A 17,248-nucleotide genomic window follows, 5' to 3' on the forward strand; every position below is an offset into this window, starting at 1 on the left:
CAGTAATTCTCCCTCCCACTTGTATTCATCTGATTTTTAATTTTTACATTCTCCTTTTATCATTTCTAAAAATAGTTTTGCTTAAATTCTTTATGGTATGTCTGCTACTTACTATACATTTAAGTCTATATAATTCTATCTTAGCCTGCTATTTGACTTAGTAATTGTTAGCCCTTTCCCTTTGGCTTTCTTTTTGCTTTGATTATCCCCTTATAATTTGAGCTAGAAGACTTGAATTCTTAGCTATTTGGTTTGGTATGGAAGACAGGGAAAGAGTGGTTGGAGACATAAATGTAGCTATGGCAGAATAACGTCAACAGCTAAAGTTTGCAAGCATATGTGAATTCCAAACAATCTATGAAATATGCTACACCCTCTGCCCTAGATTGTGTCTTTGCTGGAGGGAAATTCCCCTTAGATTTTTTTCTCATTCTTCAGAGTGCAGAACTTATATGGCAGGAGACCAGATTATTGTTGACACCCTTGTAGCAAAAATGTTTTTGTTGCTGTGCAATTATTGATTTATTCAACAAAATTTTTTTATTGTTACTATGTACAAGGTACTGTGATATCATCAAAGAGTTTATGTTTTAGTTGAGGACAGAAACAATTTAAAAAAACCCATTGTATAAAATATTATGGCCTGACAGAACATGATAAATGCTAAAAAATAAAAATAAAAAAGAGACGCAGGATAGAAAGTGTTAAGGGTTAGTGTACATTTATCTCTGCTCAGTCAAATATGATCAGTAACTCCAAAAATAATCCCCAGTTTTCCATTACTTTTCTCTCTTCTATGTCTTGTCTGAGTTGCTTCTATTTAAACTTAGAAGACCAAGTTTGAGGGAAAAGTAGTTAGTATGACCATATGGTCCTTGTTTGGGTGTCCTTTAACATTCTACTATGAAAATGGATGCTGAGGACTTATGTTCTCTGCTTTCCCAGCAGCCTTCATATGCCCCAATTAAAACTCTTCTCACCCACCACTTTTAACATACATTAAGATACTAGACATATTTGGCATATGTTCCTGGGTTCTGTATCCTATCTTGTTTGTCTCTATGTCCATTCATACAAATATATAATACCATCATGTTGGATTGTGGTAGTAGTATTATAAATTTTAATAAATAGCATGGCATATATTGAAATCACAATTGCTATTTTTCTTGGCTACTCTAACAATCGTTTATTCTTCTCAATGAACAGTAAAACCATCATTTCCAGTTCCAAAAAATTGGATTCTGATTGAAACAGCATAACATTTATGTATTAATCTGAGCAAGAGTGACAGTTTAAGGTTCCCAATCCAGAAACATGCCTCTTCATTAATTCACGTATTTGTTTTATGTCCTATGACAGAATTTTATACATTTTTGCTTTTGTTTTTGTTTTTTTAAAGATTTTATTTGAGAGAGAGAGAGATGAGTGGGGGCAGGCAGAGAGGGGAGAAGCAGGCTCCCCAGTGAGCAGGGAGGCCAACACAGGGCTCCATCCCAGGACCCTGGGATCATGAGCGTAAAGAAGATGCTTAACCAACTGAGCCACCCAGGTGCCCACAGAATTTTATACTTTTAATACAGGTCCTATGTTTTTCTTAAATTTATTCTTGTTATTTTATAACTTTCACCTCTGTTGTGGTAGAATATTATTTTCTATTCTTAAAATGGTAATTATTAGAACTGATAGAGTGATTTTTTATTTCTTAAATTTAGTTATTATATATTAATTTTTAATTGAAGAGTAATTAACATAAAATATTACATTAATTTCAGGTGTGCAACATATTGATTCCACAATTCTATACATTAGTCAATGCTCACCACAAGTGTAGTTACCATGTCACCATACGTTATTCTAATATTATTGACTATATTCCCTATGCTATACTTTTCATATCCATGACTTATTTATTTTATAACTAGAAGTTTTTTTTTTTTTTTTTTTAAGATTTTATTTATTTGACAGAGAGAGACACAGTGAGAGAGGGAATATAAGCAGGAGGGGTGGGAGAGGGAGAAGCAGGCCTCCCGCCAAGCAGGGAGCCCGATGTGGGACTCGATCCCAGGATTCTGAGATCATGACCTGAGCCGAAGGCAGACGCTTAACGACTGAGCCACCCAGGTGCCCTATAACTAGAAGTTTTTAACTTCTTAATTCCCTTTATCTATTTCACACATGCCCTCACCCACCTTCCCCCTGGTAACCACCAGTTCTCTATATTTTATTTAAGAGTCTGTTTTTATATTCCCATATAAGTGAGGGGTGCCTGGATGGCTCAGTCAGTTAAGCATCTGCCTTCAGCTCAGTTCATGATATCCAGGTCCTGGGATCAAGCCCTGCATCCCCCATTGGGCTCCCTGCTCATCAGGATCTGCCCCTCCCCCTGCTCCTGTACTCTGTGCTCTCTCTCTCTCTCCCTTTCAAATAAATAAATAAAATCTTTTTTAAAAAAGAATCCCCTATAAGTGAAATCATATGGTACTTGTCCTTCTGTCTGACTTATTTCACTTAGCATAATACCCTATAGGTCCATCTATGTTGCTGCAAATGGCAAGATCTCAGGTTATTTTATGGCTAAGTCGTATTCCTGTGTGTCTATGTCTGTGTGTATCATATCATCTTTATCCATTCATCTATCAATGGACACTTATGTTGTTTCCATATTTTGGCTATTGTAAATAATGCTGCAATAAACATAGGGGTCCATATATATTTTCAATTAGTGTTTTTGTTTTCTTTGGGTAAAAACCCAGTAGTAGAATTACTGGATCTTATGATACTTCTATTTTTAATGTTTTAAGGTACCCTTGTGTTGTTTTCCACAGTGCTAGAGGGTCCCCATTTTTTCCATTCTTGCCAAGACTTGTTATTCTTTTGTCCTTTTGATTCTAGCCATTCTGACTGGTGTGAGGTGATACCTCTGTTGTGATTTTGATTTGTGTTTCCCTGATGATTAGTGATGTTGAGCATCTTTTCATTGTGTCTGTTGGCCATCTGTATGTCTTCTCTGGAAAAATGTCTATTCAGGTCCTCTGCCCATTTTTTAATCAGATTTTTTTGGGGGGGTGTTGAGTTGTATAAGTTCTTGATATACTTTGCATATTAACCCCTTATCAGATATATCATTACAAATATCTTCTTCCATTCAGTATGTTGCCTTTTTGTTTTGTTGATGGTTTCCTTCACTGTGCAAAAGCTTTTTATTTTGGTGTAGTCCCAATAATTTGATTTTGCTTTTGTTTTCCATGCCTCATGAGACATATCTACAAAATGTTTCTGTGGCTAAATCAGAGAGATTATTGCCCATTTTCTTCTAGGAGTTTTATGGTTTCAGGTCTTACAGTTAAGCCTTTAATCCATTTTGAGGTGTTTTGTTTTATTTTGTTGTATATGATATAAGAAAGTGGTCCAGTTTTATTCTTTTGCATGTAGCTGTCCAGTTTTCCCAACCCCATTTATTGAAAAGACTGTCTTTTCCCCCATGTATAATCTTGCCTTGTTATAGATTAATTGACCATATAAGTGTGGGTTTATTTCCAAGCTCTCTATCCTGTTACAGATACATATATATCTGTTTTTGTGCAAATATCATACTGCTTTGATTGCTGTAGCTTTGTAATAAAGATTGAAATTCAGGAGCATGATACCAGCAGCTTGTTCTTTCTCAAGATTGTTTTGGCTATTCAAAGATTTTTGTGGTTCCATACAAATTTTAGGATAATTTGTTCCAGTTCTGTGAAAAATGCTGTTGATATTTTGATAGGGATTGCATTGAATCTGTAGATTTCTTTGGATAGCATGGACATTTTAAGGATATAATTCTTCTAATCCATAAACATGGTATACATTTCCATTTGTTTTTGTTCGCTTCAATTTTTTTCATCAGTGTTTTATAGTTTTCAGAACTTTTTACCTCCTTATTTAAATTTATTCCTAGGTATTTTATTCTTTTTGGTGCAATTGTAAATGGTGTTCTCTTAATTTCTCTTTCTGCTACTTGTTATTAGTGTATAAAATGTGACAGATTTTTGTATATTAATTTTGTATCCTGCAACTTTACTGAATTCATTTGTCAGTTTTAATAGTTTTTGGTGGAGTCTTTCAGGTCTTTGTATAGAATATCATGTCATCTGCAATAATGACAGTTTTACTTCTTTTCCGATTTGAATGCCTTTTCTTTTTCTTGTCTGGTTGCTGCAGCTAGGACTTTCCAGTACTGTGTTCAATAAAAGTTGTGAGTGTAGAATCCTTGTCTTTTTCCTAATCTTAGGAGGAAAGTTTTCAGTTTTTCACTATTGAGTATGATTTTTGCTGTGGGTTTTCATATATGGTTTTTCATATGGTGAGTTAAGTTCCCTCTGTTTAGGCTCACTTTGTTGAGAGTTTTTAACATGTATTTTGTTAAATAATTTTCTGCATATTTTCAGATAATCATATGATTTTTATCCTTTTTTTATTAATGGGATGTATAAAACTGATTGATTTGAGAATATTGAACCACCTTTGCATCTCTAGAATAAATCCTGCTTGATCGTGGTGAATGATTAATGTTGAATTTGGTTTGCTAATATCTTGTCGAAGATTTTTCCATCTGTGTTCATCAGAAACATTGGCCTGTATTTTTATAGTGACTGCCTGGTTTTGGTATCAGGGTAATGCTGGTCTCATAGAATGAATTTGGAAGTTTTTCTCACTCTTTGATTTATAGTTTCTCAATAGTTTGAGAAGAATAGGTATTAACTTTTCTTTAAATATTTAGTATGGTATGCCTGGGTGGCTCCGTCAGTTAAGTGTCTGCCTTTGGCTCAGGTCATGATCCCAGGGTCCTGGGATGGAGTCCCGCATCGGGCTCCTTGCTCAGCGCGGAGCCTGCTTCTCCCTCTGTCTGCTGCTCCCCCTGCTGGTGCTCACTCTGTCTCTCTGACAAAAAAATAAATAAAATCTTAAAAAAATATAAATGTTTAGTAGAATTCATGTGTGAAACCATTTTTTCCTGGACTTTATTTGTTGGTAGCTTTTTTTATTACTGATTCAGTTTCATTACTACCTACCTCTGTTCAAATTTTCTGTTTCTTGGAGTGCCTGAGTGGCTCAGTCACTACGCGTCTGCCTTTGGCTCAGGTCATGATCCCAGGGTCCTGTGATCGAGCCTGGCGTGGGGCTCTCCCTGCTCAGCAGGGAGCCTGCTTCTTTCTCTCCCTCTGTCTGCTGCTCCCCCTACTTGTGCTCTCTCTCTCTCTAATAAATAGATAAAAACTTTAAAATTTTTTTCTGTTTCTTCCTGATTCAGTTTTGAAAGACTGAGTATTTCTAGGAATTTATCCATTTCTTCTAGGCTGTCCAATCTGTTGGCATATAATTTTTCATTATATTCTCTTAGAATCCTTTGTATTTCTGTGGTGTTGATTGTTATTTCTCCTCCTTCTTTTCTGATTTTTTTTTGAGTCCTCTTATTTTTTCTCGATGAATATGCCTAAAAGTTTATCAAATTTGCCTAATTTTTCAAAGAACCACCTCCCAGTTTCATTGATCTTTCCTATTGTTTTTAAGTTTCGGTTTCATTTACTTTTGCTCTAATCTTTATTATTTCCTTCCTTCTGCTGGGTTGGGCTTTGTTTGTTTTTCTTTTTCTAACCCTTTAAGGTGGAAGGTTAGGTTGCTTATTTGAAATTATTTGAGGTGGGCAGGTATTGCTCTAAACTTTTCTCTTTGCTGCTTTGGCTGCTTCTGAAAAATTTGGGAATGTTGTGTTTTATTTTCATTTGTCTTAAGGTATATTTTTATATCCTCTGATTTCTTGGTTGATCCATTTATTGTTTAGTAGCATTTGCTTAGCCTCCATATGTTTGTGTTCTTTCTAGATTTTTTCCTCATAATTGATTTCTAGTTTCATAACATCATGGTAGGAAAAGATGCATGGTATAATTTCTATCTTCTTGAATTTATTGACACTTGTTTTGTGATCTAACATGTGATCTATTAAGGAGATTAATTCTCTCTTGTACTGACATCTTTGAGGAGCCATGATTCTGCCTTTCAAAGCCTCTTGTCATTTATTGAGAAAAATCGTGTGATTTTCTCTTTTGATCCAATATGATGAATTATGATGGCAGATTTTCCAGGATTGAACCATTCTTTTCTTCTCAGAACAAGCTCTACTAGAATAAGTTATAGTGTTCTATTTTTCATTCTGTAGAATTCAAGATGTTGTTACCTCATTTTAAGATTTTATCTATTTTTTATCATGACAACTTAATCTTTATTTCTGGTATGATGTTTTTCAAGTTAAGTTTGCTTTATAAAATATATAGGGAAGGTTTTGACTTTTTTCTTTAAGATAGTATAAGAGAAATCCTCTGCCACTAAAGAAATTAAGACAGGCTGTGACATTATCAGAGTTAATTTTGATAATTTATATTCCATAAAACTCTCCATTTCCTAATTATCAAATTTATTTGAGTGTTTCATTTAATATTATTTAATATTGTTTTCTAATTCTTCTAATTATTCTAGTATCTGTAGTTAGTATCTTTACCATACATCCTATGAAATATTTTTCCTCCTTTTCTTTGTTTGACTTTCTCTTTTCTACTAATGTCTTTATTGAATGCTTAACTGATTTGTTTTCATTATTTTTTCACAAAAAATACTATATAAGTCTTTGAATGTATATTTTTGCATTTAACTATCTCATTCATTTTGATTTGAAATGTTATTTTTGTTAATGTCTGGATGATTAATAATTTTTATGTAAATTTCCTCATTGATCAAGGACTTAACTAGAAAAATGTGTCAAATGCTGTTAACTTTGATCTTTAATAAAATAATGTTATGATGAAACAATATAGTGTTTATTTTTTTCAGAATTTATTAAAGATTCCTGGTACTGGATCAGTTTTAAGTTTCCTATCTGTGCTTATTAACCGTGTACTTGATATGTAAAATATGAAAGAAATATAGGAATATTCCCACTCTGTTTTTATCAAGTTTTCTTTTTTCTTTTTTTTAGGGTTTGTTTTAAGTGTTTGGCTTCTGTATTGATTGTTTCATAAAGTCTTATGCTTTATGTTTTCTTTGAGGAGAATACCTTTTATCCTTAATATCCTCACTTTGTCTCATTCGATGTCTTTGGTCTTGAATTCTGCTTTATCTGTTATTAATATTGCTTCTCCTGCTTTCTACATGTATTTACCTGGTTCACTTTTTCTCATCTTTTAATTTTCCACTTATTTTCCTATGTTTTTATTGTTTTTCTTTAAAACTAAAAATAGAATTTTTTTTAACCCAGCCTGACTTTCTTTGACATTGACATTTGTTGGGGTAATTAATATACAAGCTTTTATTTCTTCTAATACATTATATATATATTTTATGTATCTATTTAAGTATATTTGTTACTTAAATACTCCTTTTCTTACTTTGCTGGGTTGGTCACTTTTCCTTCATTTTCTTTTCCCCATTCAATACTCAGTCATTCGTTGTTAATTTGTTAATCTATTTTTCCATTTTGCTAGTGCTTACCTTCTCATTCTGAAGAGTCATAGTTAAACTATATTCCTCTTTAATTATATCAGAATTAAACAATAACTATGCCTGTAACATTTTACCAAATTATTTTAATAACACATACTAAATAAGTTCAGAACCTTTTTCTCTCCCAAGTCCCTACAACTTTTTTGTAACATAGTTCAGAATTTTTACTACTAAGCTATATGTAAGCTATCATTTTTCCAGGAAACCTTTATCTTGAATATTGGGTTTATCATTCGCTTGTATTTTATAAATTTTCTGAATATCTATTTCCATCAACAATATAATCTTTAGTTTTGAGGGTGGTTTTACTACTTTATAAAAATGGTATCATATGGCATATATATTTCTGCAATTTGACCTTATTTACCTAACATTAGTGAAGTTCTTTATTTTGATATGTATTATTCTGTTTTATTCATTTTTACTGCACTATATTATTACATTCTATAACTATCATTTATCCATCCTCATTTTTTTTTTAAGAGAGAGAGCCCTCGTGAGCAGGGGGTGGGGAGAGAAAGAGAGAGCCTTAAGCAGGCTCCACGCACAGCATGGAGCCAGTCACAGGGCTGGATCCGACAACCCTGAGATCATGACCTGAGCCGAAATCAAGAGTTGGACACTTAACCGACTGAGCCACCCAAGCACCCCCATTCTCATTTTTATAGTCATTTGTTTCCACTTTGACGGCTATTACATAGAGTGCAGCCATGAAATTTTGCACATTACATCCCTCAAAATAACATTCATCAGGATGAGTGAGAGACAACTATTAAGTCAGTCTTTCCATCTGTTTTCTAGTGCCCCCATGTCCACTCCCTAGTATCTGAGCTCCTAGTATCTGAGTCTCCTCTCCTTCCAGGAAAACAATGAAAGCTCCCATGTGTATTATCTCCTAAAGACAGACACAGTAGGTGGGAGAATAGTACAGTGGAAGTGGTTACACCTCTAGTTTCTACTTAGGCTACCAAACGTCCAGACGCTATTGTTTTTCAGAAGTACATAAATAATATTGTAAATAATACAAAGTCATTCACTATTGTTATTTAATTCTGAGTACTATTTGCCATTATCTACTTTCTCAATAAAATGCTGGAAGTACAATTATATGAAGTTCTATAGATTTGTTTTATTTTTTTGTTCTTCATTTTTATTGAAATATAGCTGACTACAATGTTATATTAGTTTCAGGAGTACATCATCATTATTTGACAATTCTATACATTACTCAGTGCTCATAACAATATGTGTAGTCACCAACTCTCACCATAGAAAGTTATTACAATATTATTTACGATATACCCTATGCTGAACTTTTAATCTCTGTGACTATTTATCTTATAACTGGATGTTTATACCTATTTTACCCAGGCCCCACCCCACCTCTTGCATTCTTCTTTTTTTTTAATTGAAGTATAGTTGACACACCCTGTTACCTTAGTTTCAGTTATGCAACATAGTAATTCCTCATTATGTTATACTCTGTTCACAAGTGTAACTACCATCTGTCATCATACAGTGTTGTTACAGTACTACTGATTACATTCCCTATGCTGTAACTTTTACCCTGGTGAAATATTCATTACAAAACTGGAAGCCTGTATCTCCCACTCTCTTTCACCCATTTTGCCCACCCCCCATTCACCATCCCTCTAGCAACCATTAGTTTCTTCTCTGTATTTATGAATCTGTGTCTGCTTTTTGTTCGTTTACTCATTTTTTTTTTGTTTTTAGATTTCACATATAAGTGAAATCATATAATATTTGTCTTTCACTTAGCATAATATCCTCCAGGTTCATCCATGTTGTCATAAATGGCAAGATCTCATTATTTTCTATAGCTGAATACTATTTTATTGTTTGTGTGTGTATGTATCACATCTTCTTTATCCATTCATCTATCACCAGACACTTGGTTTGTTTCCATATTCTTGGTTGCTGTTAATAATGCTTCGATAAACATAGGGGTGCATATGTCTTTCCAAGGTAGTGTTTTCATTTTCTTTGGGTAAATACTCAGTAGTGGAATTACTGGATCATATGGTATTTCTAATTTTTTGGATAACCTCCATACTATTTTCTATAGTAGCTATACCAATTTACATTTCCACCAACAGTGCACGAGGATTCCCTTTTCTACACATCCTCACCAACACTTGTTATTGCTTGTCTTTTTTATTCTAGCTATTCTGATGTAAGGTATAAGATTATATCTCCATGTGGTTTTGATTTGCATTTCCCTGATGATTACTGATGTTGAGCATCTTTTCATGATTAGGTTGGCCATTTGTCTTTGAAAAAACACTCTGTTCAGATTCTCTGCCCGTTTTTTAATCAGATTGCTTATTTTTTATATACTAAAAGTTTACTGGATATATCATTTGCTAATATCCTCTCCCATTCAGTAGGTTGCCTTGTTGGTTTGTTGAGTTTCTTTCACTGTGCAAAAGCTTTTTTTTTTTTTTTTTAAAGATTTATTTATTTGACACAGAGAGGGGGAACACAAGCAGGGGGAGTGGGAGAGGGAGAAGCAGGCTTCCCGTGGAGCAGGGAGCCCGATGCGGGGCTCAATCCCAGGACCCTGGGATCATGACCTGAGCCGAAGGCAGACGCTTAACCGACTGAGCCACCCAGGCGCCCCTGTGCAAAAGCCTTTTTATTTTGGTGTAGTCCTAATAGTTTAATTTTGCTTTTGTTTCCCTTGCCTGAGGAGATATATCTAGAAAAATGATGCTAAGGCTGATGACAAAGAGATTACTGTCTATATTTTTTTTAGCAGTTTTGTGTCTTCCTGTCTCATATTTAGGTCTTTAATCCATTTTGAGTTTATTTTTTTATATGGTGTATGTGGTACAGTTTCATTCTTTTGCATGTAACTGTTCAGTTTTCATAGCACCATTTTTGAAGAGCCTGTCTTTTCTCCATTGTATATTCTTGCCTCCTATGTGGTAGATTAAGGTGTGGGGGTTATTTCTGTGCTCTCTATTGTGTTTCATTGATGGTGTGTCATTTATGTGCTAGTACCATAATGTTTTCAATACTCTATAATCTTGTAGTATATTTTGAAATCTGGAATTGCTGCTTTGAAAAAGTTTTGCTTTATCATTACTTTTTGCCATTTTAATTGTTATCTATCTTGGTATGGACTTTTTTGGATTCATCTTGTTAGGGGCTCTCTGTTCTTCCTGGACTTGGATGTCTGTTATCTTGCTCAGATTAAGGAAGTTTTCAACTATTATTTCTTCAAATAACTTTTCTGTCCCTTCTTTCTCTCATTTCCCTCTGGGATCCTTATAATGCAAATATTTTTACTCCTGATGATGCTGCTGGGTTCCCTTAACCTCTTTTCATTTTTTATTCTTTTTTCTCTTTCCCATTAAGCCTGGTTGCTTTCCATTACATTGTCTTCCAGATTGCTGATCTGTTATTCTGCATCCTCTAATCTGTTATTGATTTCCTCCAGTGTATTATTTCAGTTATTGAATTCTTCATCTCTGACTGCTTCTTTTTGTACTTTCCATCTCTTTATTGAAGACCTAACAAATGATCCATGCTTTTCTCAAGTCCAGTGGGTATCTTTATGACTATTACTTTGAATTATTTATTTGACATTGGTTATTTTCATTTCATTTAGCTTTTTTGCTGTAATTTTGTCTTGTTCCTTCATTTGGGAGAGATTTTCCTGTCTCTTCATTTTGCCTGACTCTCTGTGTTTGTTTACATGTATTTGGTAGGTCAGGTATGTTTCCTGGTATTGAAAGTAGTGACCTTGTGAAGAAGAGGTCCTGTGGTGCCCTGTAGCACAATCCCCCCGGTCACCAGAACCAGGTGTTCCAGGGCTGCCCCTGTGTGCTGTGGTACCTACTATTGTGGCTGATCTGCAGTTGCTTCCAGCCCAGCCAGCTGCAATGATCCAGTTTGCCTGCTGGGCACACTGGACAGGGTTTGGTCCCCACAATTTTGAGGGTCTTGTCTGAGGTGTCGTGGGCTCATTGGTGGATGGGGCCAGCAGTCAGACCAAATGTCTTCAGTTAACCACTCTGCCACAATTTCGGGTGCATGAAGGTTAAGGCTTGCTCCCTGTATAGGCAGCTAAGAGGCTGGCTGCTGGAACTGTGGGCATGATAATGTTCGAAGTTCTTTCCCCTCCATCCCCCACCTTCCCACAACCAGAGATGCTTTGGAGGGATACCTGCTGAGGTGGTGGGTCCACAAGAGAACATCATTGTTGGGTATCCAGTTTTAGCAAGGTAAATGGAGTGTTTGTACTAGTTCCCACAAGAATGGGCATTAAGCCCACTGATTTTTAAAGCTGGAAGTTAAGCCACACTAGTATTGAAAGCCCGATGTTATATGGACTCATCCTTCCATTGCAGGTGCCCAGTGCTGGGAGTGCCTGGTGTGGGGTCTGATCCCCTTGCTTATCCATGCTTGTGATGTCCCTCCCTTTTGTGGTTAGTCCCACCAAAGGTTCAGTCCCCAGCTGTGTCTCTACCCCTCCTAGGCTCTTTGGTGTACCCTCGTCTCCGCAAATAACTGTGGAAAGTCTGTTCTGCAGTCTTCAGGTCATTTTCAGAGTTAGTTGAATAGATGTAGCTATTATCTATTATGTCTATGGGACAAAGTGAGCTCAAGATCCTCCTACTCCATCATCTTACACTACTCTGGGCTAGCTCTCAACACATTCCCAAAAGAATAAACCCAAAAGAAGATTCAGTATTTACTGAAAACTATGTTTTAAGGAATGTAGTCTGTAGCATTAGCTTTTGGGAGACAGTCCTGTCAGAATATTTACCAATACTCAGTTTAGTCTCTACTGAAAGATATTTGTCTTTTCATACATATTGCTGCAAAGTTCCATAATCTTCCATTAGATACTGGTGTAAATATTCACACCACACCAACCCAGGAAATGCTGGTATAATTAATTCTTTAATCCAAGTCTGAGACCTAACATTTACTTATTCAATTTCATTTTATTAGATTGATGCTAAAACCTACAATGCTATAATTCTAAGACTTAAGAAAAACAACAGTCTGCTGGAAGATTTAGTTGATATGTATTTACATGATCTTTTCTTTTTTTCTTTATAGGTCGAAAGTTTAAAAAGTTCAATAAAGTCAGAGTTATGAGAGCATTGGATGCTGTTGCTCTCCCACAGCCTGTGGGCATTCCAAATGAAAGCCAAGCCCTAAGCCAAAGAATTTCCTTTTCACCAAGTCAAGATATACAGTTGATCCCCCCATTGATTAACCTACTAATGAGCATTGAACCAGATGTGATCTATGCAGGACATGACAACACCAAACCTGATACCTCCAGTTCTTTGCTGACGAGTCTTAATCAACTAGGCGAGAGACAACTTCTTTCAGTAGTCAAGTGGTCTAAATCGTTGCCAGGTAATAATAATTTGTATATAGTAGCATAGAATGAAAATTTTACCGTATTTCTTGTACTAGTAGATTGTTAAAGTCTGTACAGTAAATTAAATATTGTGTAGGGGCGCCTGGGTGGCTCAGTCCGTTAAGAGTCTGCCTTCAGCTCAGGTCATGATCCCAGGGTCCTGGGATCGAGCCCCGCATCGGGCTCCCTGCTCAGCTGAGAGCCTGCTTCTCCCTCTCCCTCTGCAGCTCCCCCTGCTTGTGCTCTCTCTCTCTCTCCCTGTCAAATAAATAAAATCTTAAAAAAAAAAAATATATTGTGTAAACAGCATGTTATAGTATGCATTTCAGCAGTTCAAAATAACTTATCTAGGATCTTAAATAATCTGTTACTTGTCTAGGACCCTACTGTGTGCTATGGAAATACAAAAGTCATAGATAACACTTGAGTCTTGATGATTCAAGAATTACATGCATGAAACAGTTAAGGATCAGGATAAGTTTATGTGTTCAAGCACAGATGTTATAGTAAAGAGAAAAACAAATTGACCATCTTCTTAAAAATGTCTAGTTCATTCTCAGTGCTAATTTAACCAACCTCAAATGGTTGAAAAAAACCTGAATGTATCTATTCATATAATATATCAAAATAGTATTCAGAGTATAGTGGGGTGTTTAAAGTTAATTAAGTCACATAATTCGAACATAAGGAAATGAACTTCCTTCCAGTTACGATTTTCTCTAATTTATACTCAGACAAAGTGGATAACAGTGAGAATCTGGCTTGTACCATCATGAAAGGATTTAAGTCACTTTACTTATAAACAAGTTTTACTTCCTCAGCACAACTCCATACAAGGATGCAGTTTTTACTTGGCTAAATCTGAGACTGCAGAGCCAGGAGAATACATGGGTAGCCATTGTTTGTGGAGGCATTAATCCCATAATTAGAAATACAGCATTTTTTAAAATTATATTCTCTTCACACCAAAAATATCCTTACACTTTTTTAAACCAGTTGATTTTTCCAGTATCTGATCAAGAATTAAACATATTATGCCATTTTAGTCTCCAAGTAAATTCAATCATCTTTTTTAAAGAATTTTTTTTTTCTCAATTTGCCTTAATATATTTCCATTATTATTTTACCTGAAAGGTTTGAAATTCAATGGGTGACTTGTTCTTCAAAATTCAAGGTTATGTGAAAGAGAAGAAAAATAGATTCCTGTTGAATCTTTTAAAAAAACACATGTTGAGAAAAAATTGATAACATTCACTATTCTAATAGAGATAAAGTAATTTTATAGAAAAATCCAAATACCCAGGTTCTTATTAGCTCCATTGTTGCTGAAAGTCTTGGGCAGGTAATTTTTTTTCCATTAAAGAATTTCTGAATTTTTAAAACTTACTGAATAAAGTCATTATCACCTTTCATAGATCTTTATTAAATTGAGATATTACAATAGGATTGAACTTTTTCTGTTTAAAAATAGGAGTATTTAAATGTATGTTTAACTTTTCTCAGTTTTTATATTATTTAGAAAAGTTGCTTTCTTTGATTGATATAGTTTATATTTTTAGTATTTTGCAGGTTCTTTACTGTTTAAAAAGATTCTACTATCAGTTGGCAAAGTTAGAAAATAACCAGTTATAGCTTAAAAGATAATTTATTCACTTTGGGTAAAAGCTAAGTGAACATTTTAAGTTGAAACATTTACCTGTGAAGATTTTTCATCTTCATATTCTCAAAAAGAGTGAGAGGAAATTTTTACACTGAATTTAGCAACAACTTTTTTAATCTTGCAAAAATGTAATTTGTGTGTAAGTAAAAAGAATGATGGCATCCACCAGTATTATAGGTACCATTTCCATTAACTATTACAATAAGGGAAGCTTATTTGATAATTAAATTTGATGATTTAGATTAGCAAATGATTGTGTGGCCCATGATCTTTATTTTTTAATTTATTTTTATTATGTTATATTAGTCACCATACAGTACATCATTAATTTTTGATGTAGTGTTCCATGATTCATTTTTGTATATAACACCCAGTGCTCCATGCAGTATGTGTCCTCCTTAATACCCATCACCGGGTTGCCCATCCCCCACCCCACTCCCCTCTAAAACCCTGTTTGTTTCTTGGAGTCCATAGTCTCTCATGGTTTGTCTCCCCCTCCGATTTCTCCCCCTCATTTTTCCCTTCCTTCTCCTAATGTCCTACATGCTATTCCTTATGTTCCACAAATAAGTGAAACCATATGATAATTGACTTTCTCTGCTTGACTTATTTCATTTAGCATAATCTCCTCCAGTCCCATGCATGTTGATGCAAAAGTTGGGTATTCATCCTTTCTGTTGGCTGAGTAGTATTCCATTGTATATATGGACCACATCTTCTTTATCCACTCATCTATTGAAGGGCATCTCAACTCTTTCCACAGTTTGGGTATTGTGGACATTGCTGCTATGAACATTGGGATGCCTATGGCCCTTCTTTTCACTACATCTGTGTCTTTGGGGTAAATACCCAGTAGTGCAATTGCTGGGCCATACGGTAGCTCTATATTTAAATTTTTGAAGAAACTCCACACTGTTTTCCAAAGTGACTGTACCAACTTGCATACCCACCAACAGTGTAAGAGCGTTCCGCTTTCTCCACAACCTCTCCAACATGTGTTGTTTCTTGCTTTGTCAATTTTTGCCATTCTAACTGGTGTAAGGCAGTATCTCAGTGTGGTTTTGATTTGAATTTCCCTGATGGCTAATGATGATGAACATTTTTTCATGTGTCTGTTAGCCATTTGTATGTCTTCTTCAGAGAAGTGTCTGTTCATGTCTTCTGCCCATTTTTTGACTGGATGATTTGTTTTTTGGGTGTTGAGTTTGAGAAGTTCTTTATAGATCTTGGATACCAGCCCTTGTCTGTAGTGTCATTTGCAAATATCTTCTTCCATTCTGTGGGCTGCCTCTTTGTTTTCTTGACCATTTCCTTTGCTGTGCAGAAGCTTTTTATCTTGATGAAGTCCTAAAGTTCATTTTCGCTTTTGAGAGAAGTTGCTGTGGCCGATGTCCAAGAGGTTACTGCCTATGTCCTCCTCTAGGATTTTGATGGATTTCTGTCTCACATTGAGGTCTTTCATCCATTTTGAGTTTATCTTTGGGTATGTTGTAAGAGAATGCTCGAGTTTCATTCTTCTGTATATAGCTGTCCAATTTTCCCAGCACTATTTATTGAAGAGATTGTCTTTTTTCCATTGCATTTTTTTTTCTGCTTTGTCGAAGATTATTTGACCATAGAGTTGAGGGTCCATATCTGGGCTCTTTATTCTGTTCCATTGTTCTATGTGTCTGTTTTGTGCCAATACTATGCTGTCTTGGTGATCACAGCTTTGTAATATAGCTTGAAATCAGGCCACGTGATGCCTCCATCTTTGTTTTACTTTTTCAACATTTCCTTAGCAATTCGGTCTTTTCTGATTCCATACAAATTTTAGGATTGTTTGTTCCAGCACTTTGAAAAATGCCATTGGTATTTTGATCAGGATGTCATTTAAAGTATAGATTGCTCTGGGCAGCATAGACATTTAAACAATGTTTATTCTTCTGATCCATGAGCATAGAAATATTTTTTCCATCTTTTTGTGTCTTCTTCAATATCTTTCATGAGTGTTCTGTAGTTCCTAGCGTATAGATCCTTTACCTCTTTGGTTAGGTTTATTCCAAGATATCTTATGGTTTTTGGTGCTGTTGTAAATGGAATGGATTCTCTAATTTCTCTTTTTACCATTACATTGTTAGTGTATAAGAAAGCAATTGATTTCTGTGCATTGATTTTTTATCCTGCCACATTACTGAATTGCTGTATGAGTTCTAGTAATTTGGGATGGAGTCTTTTGGATTTTTCACATAAATTATCATATCATCTGCAAAGAGAGAGAGTTTGACTTCCTCTTTGCAAATTGAATAACTTTTATTTATTTTTGTTTTCTGATTGCTGTTGCTAGGACTTCTAGTACTATGTTGAACAATAGTGGCGAGAGTGGGCATCCTTGTCGTGCTCCTGATCTTAAGGGAAATCTCTCAGCTTTTCTCCATTGAGAATGGTATTTGCTGTGGGTTTTCATAGATGGATTTTATGAACTTGAGGAATGTTCCCTCTATCCCTATACTCTGAAGAGTTTTAATCAGGAAATGATGCTGTATTTTGTCAAATGCTTTTTCTGCATCAATTGAGAGGACCATATGGTTCTTCACGCTCCTCTTATTAATGTGTTGAATCACATAGATTGATTTGCAAATGTTGAACCACTCTTGTATCCTAGGGAT

At 35.0% G+C, this 17,248-nt stretch overlaps 1 protein-coding gene across 2 annotated transcripts in view; it reads left to right on the forward strand.

Moving 5' to 3' along the window:
* The window catches only part of PGR (progesterone receptor), a 98,760-nt gene that overhangs the window by 55,597 nt on the left and 25,915 nt on the right, over positions 1-17,248 (forward strand). Inside the window, exon 4 of one of the 2 annotated variants that reach the window (XM_032426324.1) lies at positions 12,631-12,936. The exons of the other annotated variant lie outside the window; for it this stretch is intronic. Within the exon in view, the coding sequence (XP_032282215.1) occupies positions 12,631-12,936 (306 nt within the window). The remainder of the gene's footprint in view (positions 1-12,630; positions 12,937-17,248) is intronic. 2 annotated transcript variants of the gene reach the window in all.

Source organism: Phoca vitulina, unplaced genomic scaffold, assembly GCF_004348235.1.
Source record: "Phoca vitulina isolate PV1807 unplaced genomic scaffold, GSC_HSeal_1.0 scaffold34, whole genome shotgun sequence".
Classification (NCBI taxonomy): domain Eukaryota; kingdom Metazoa; phylum Chordata; class Mammalia; order Carnivora; family Phocidae; genus Phoca; species Phoca vitulina.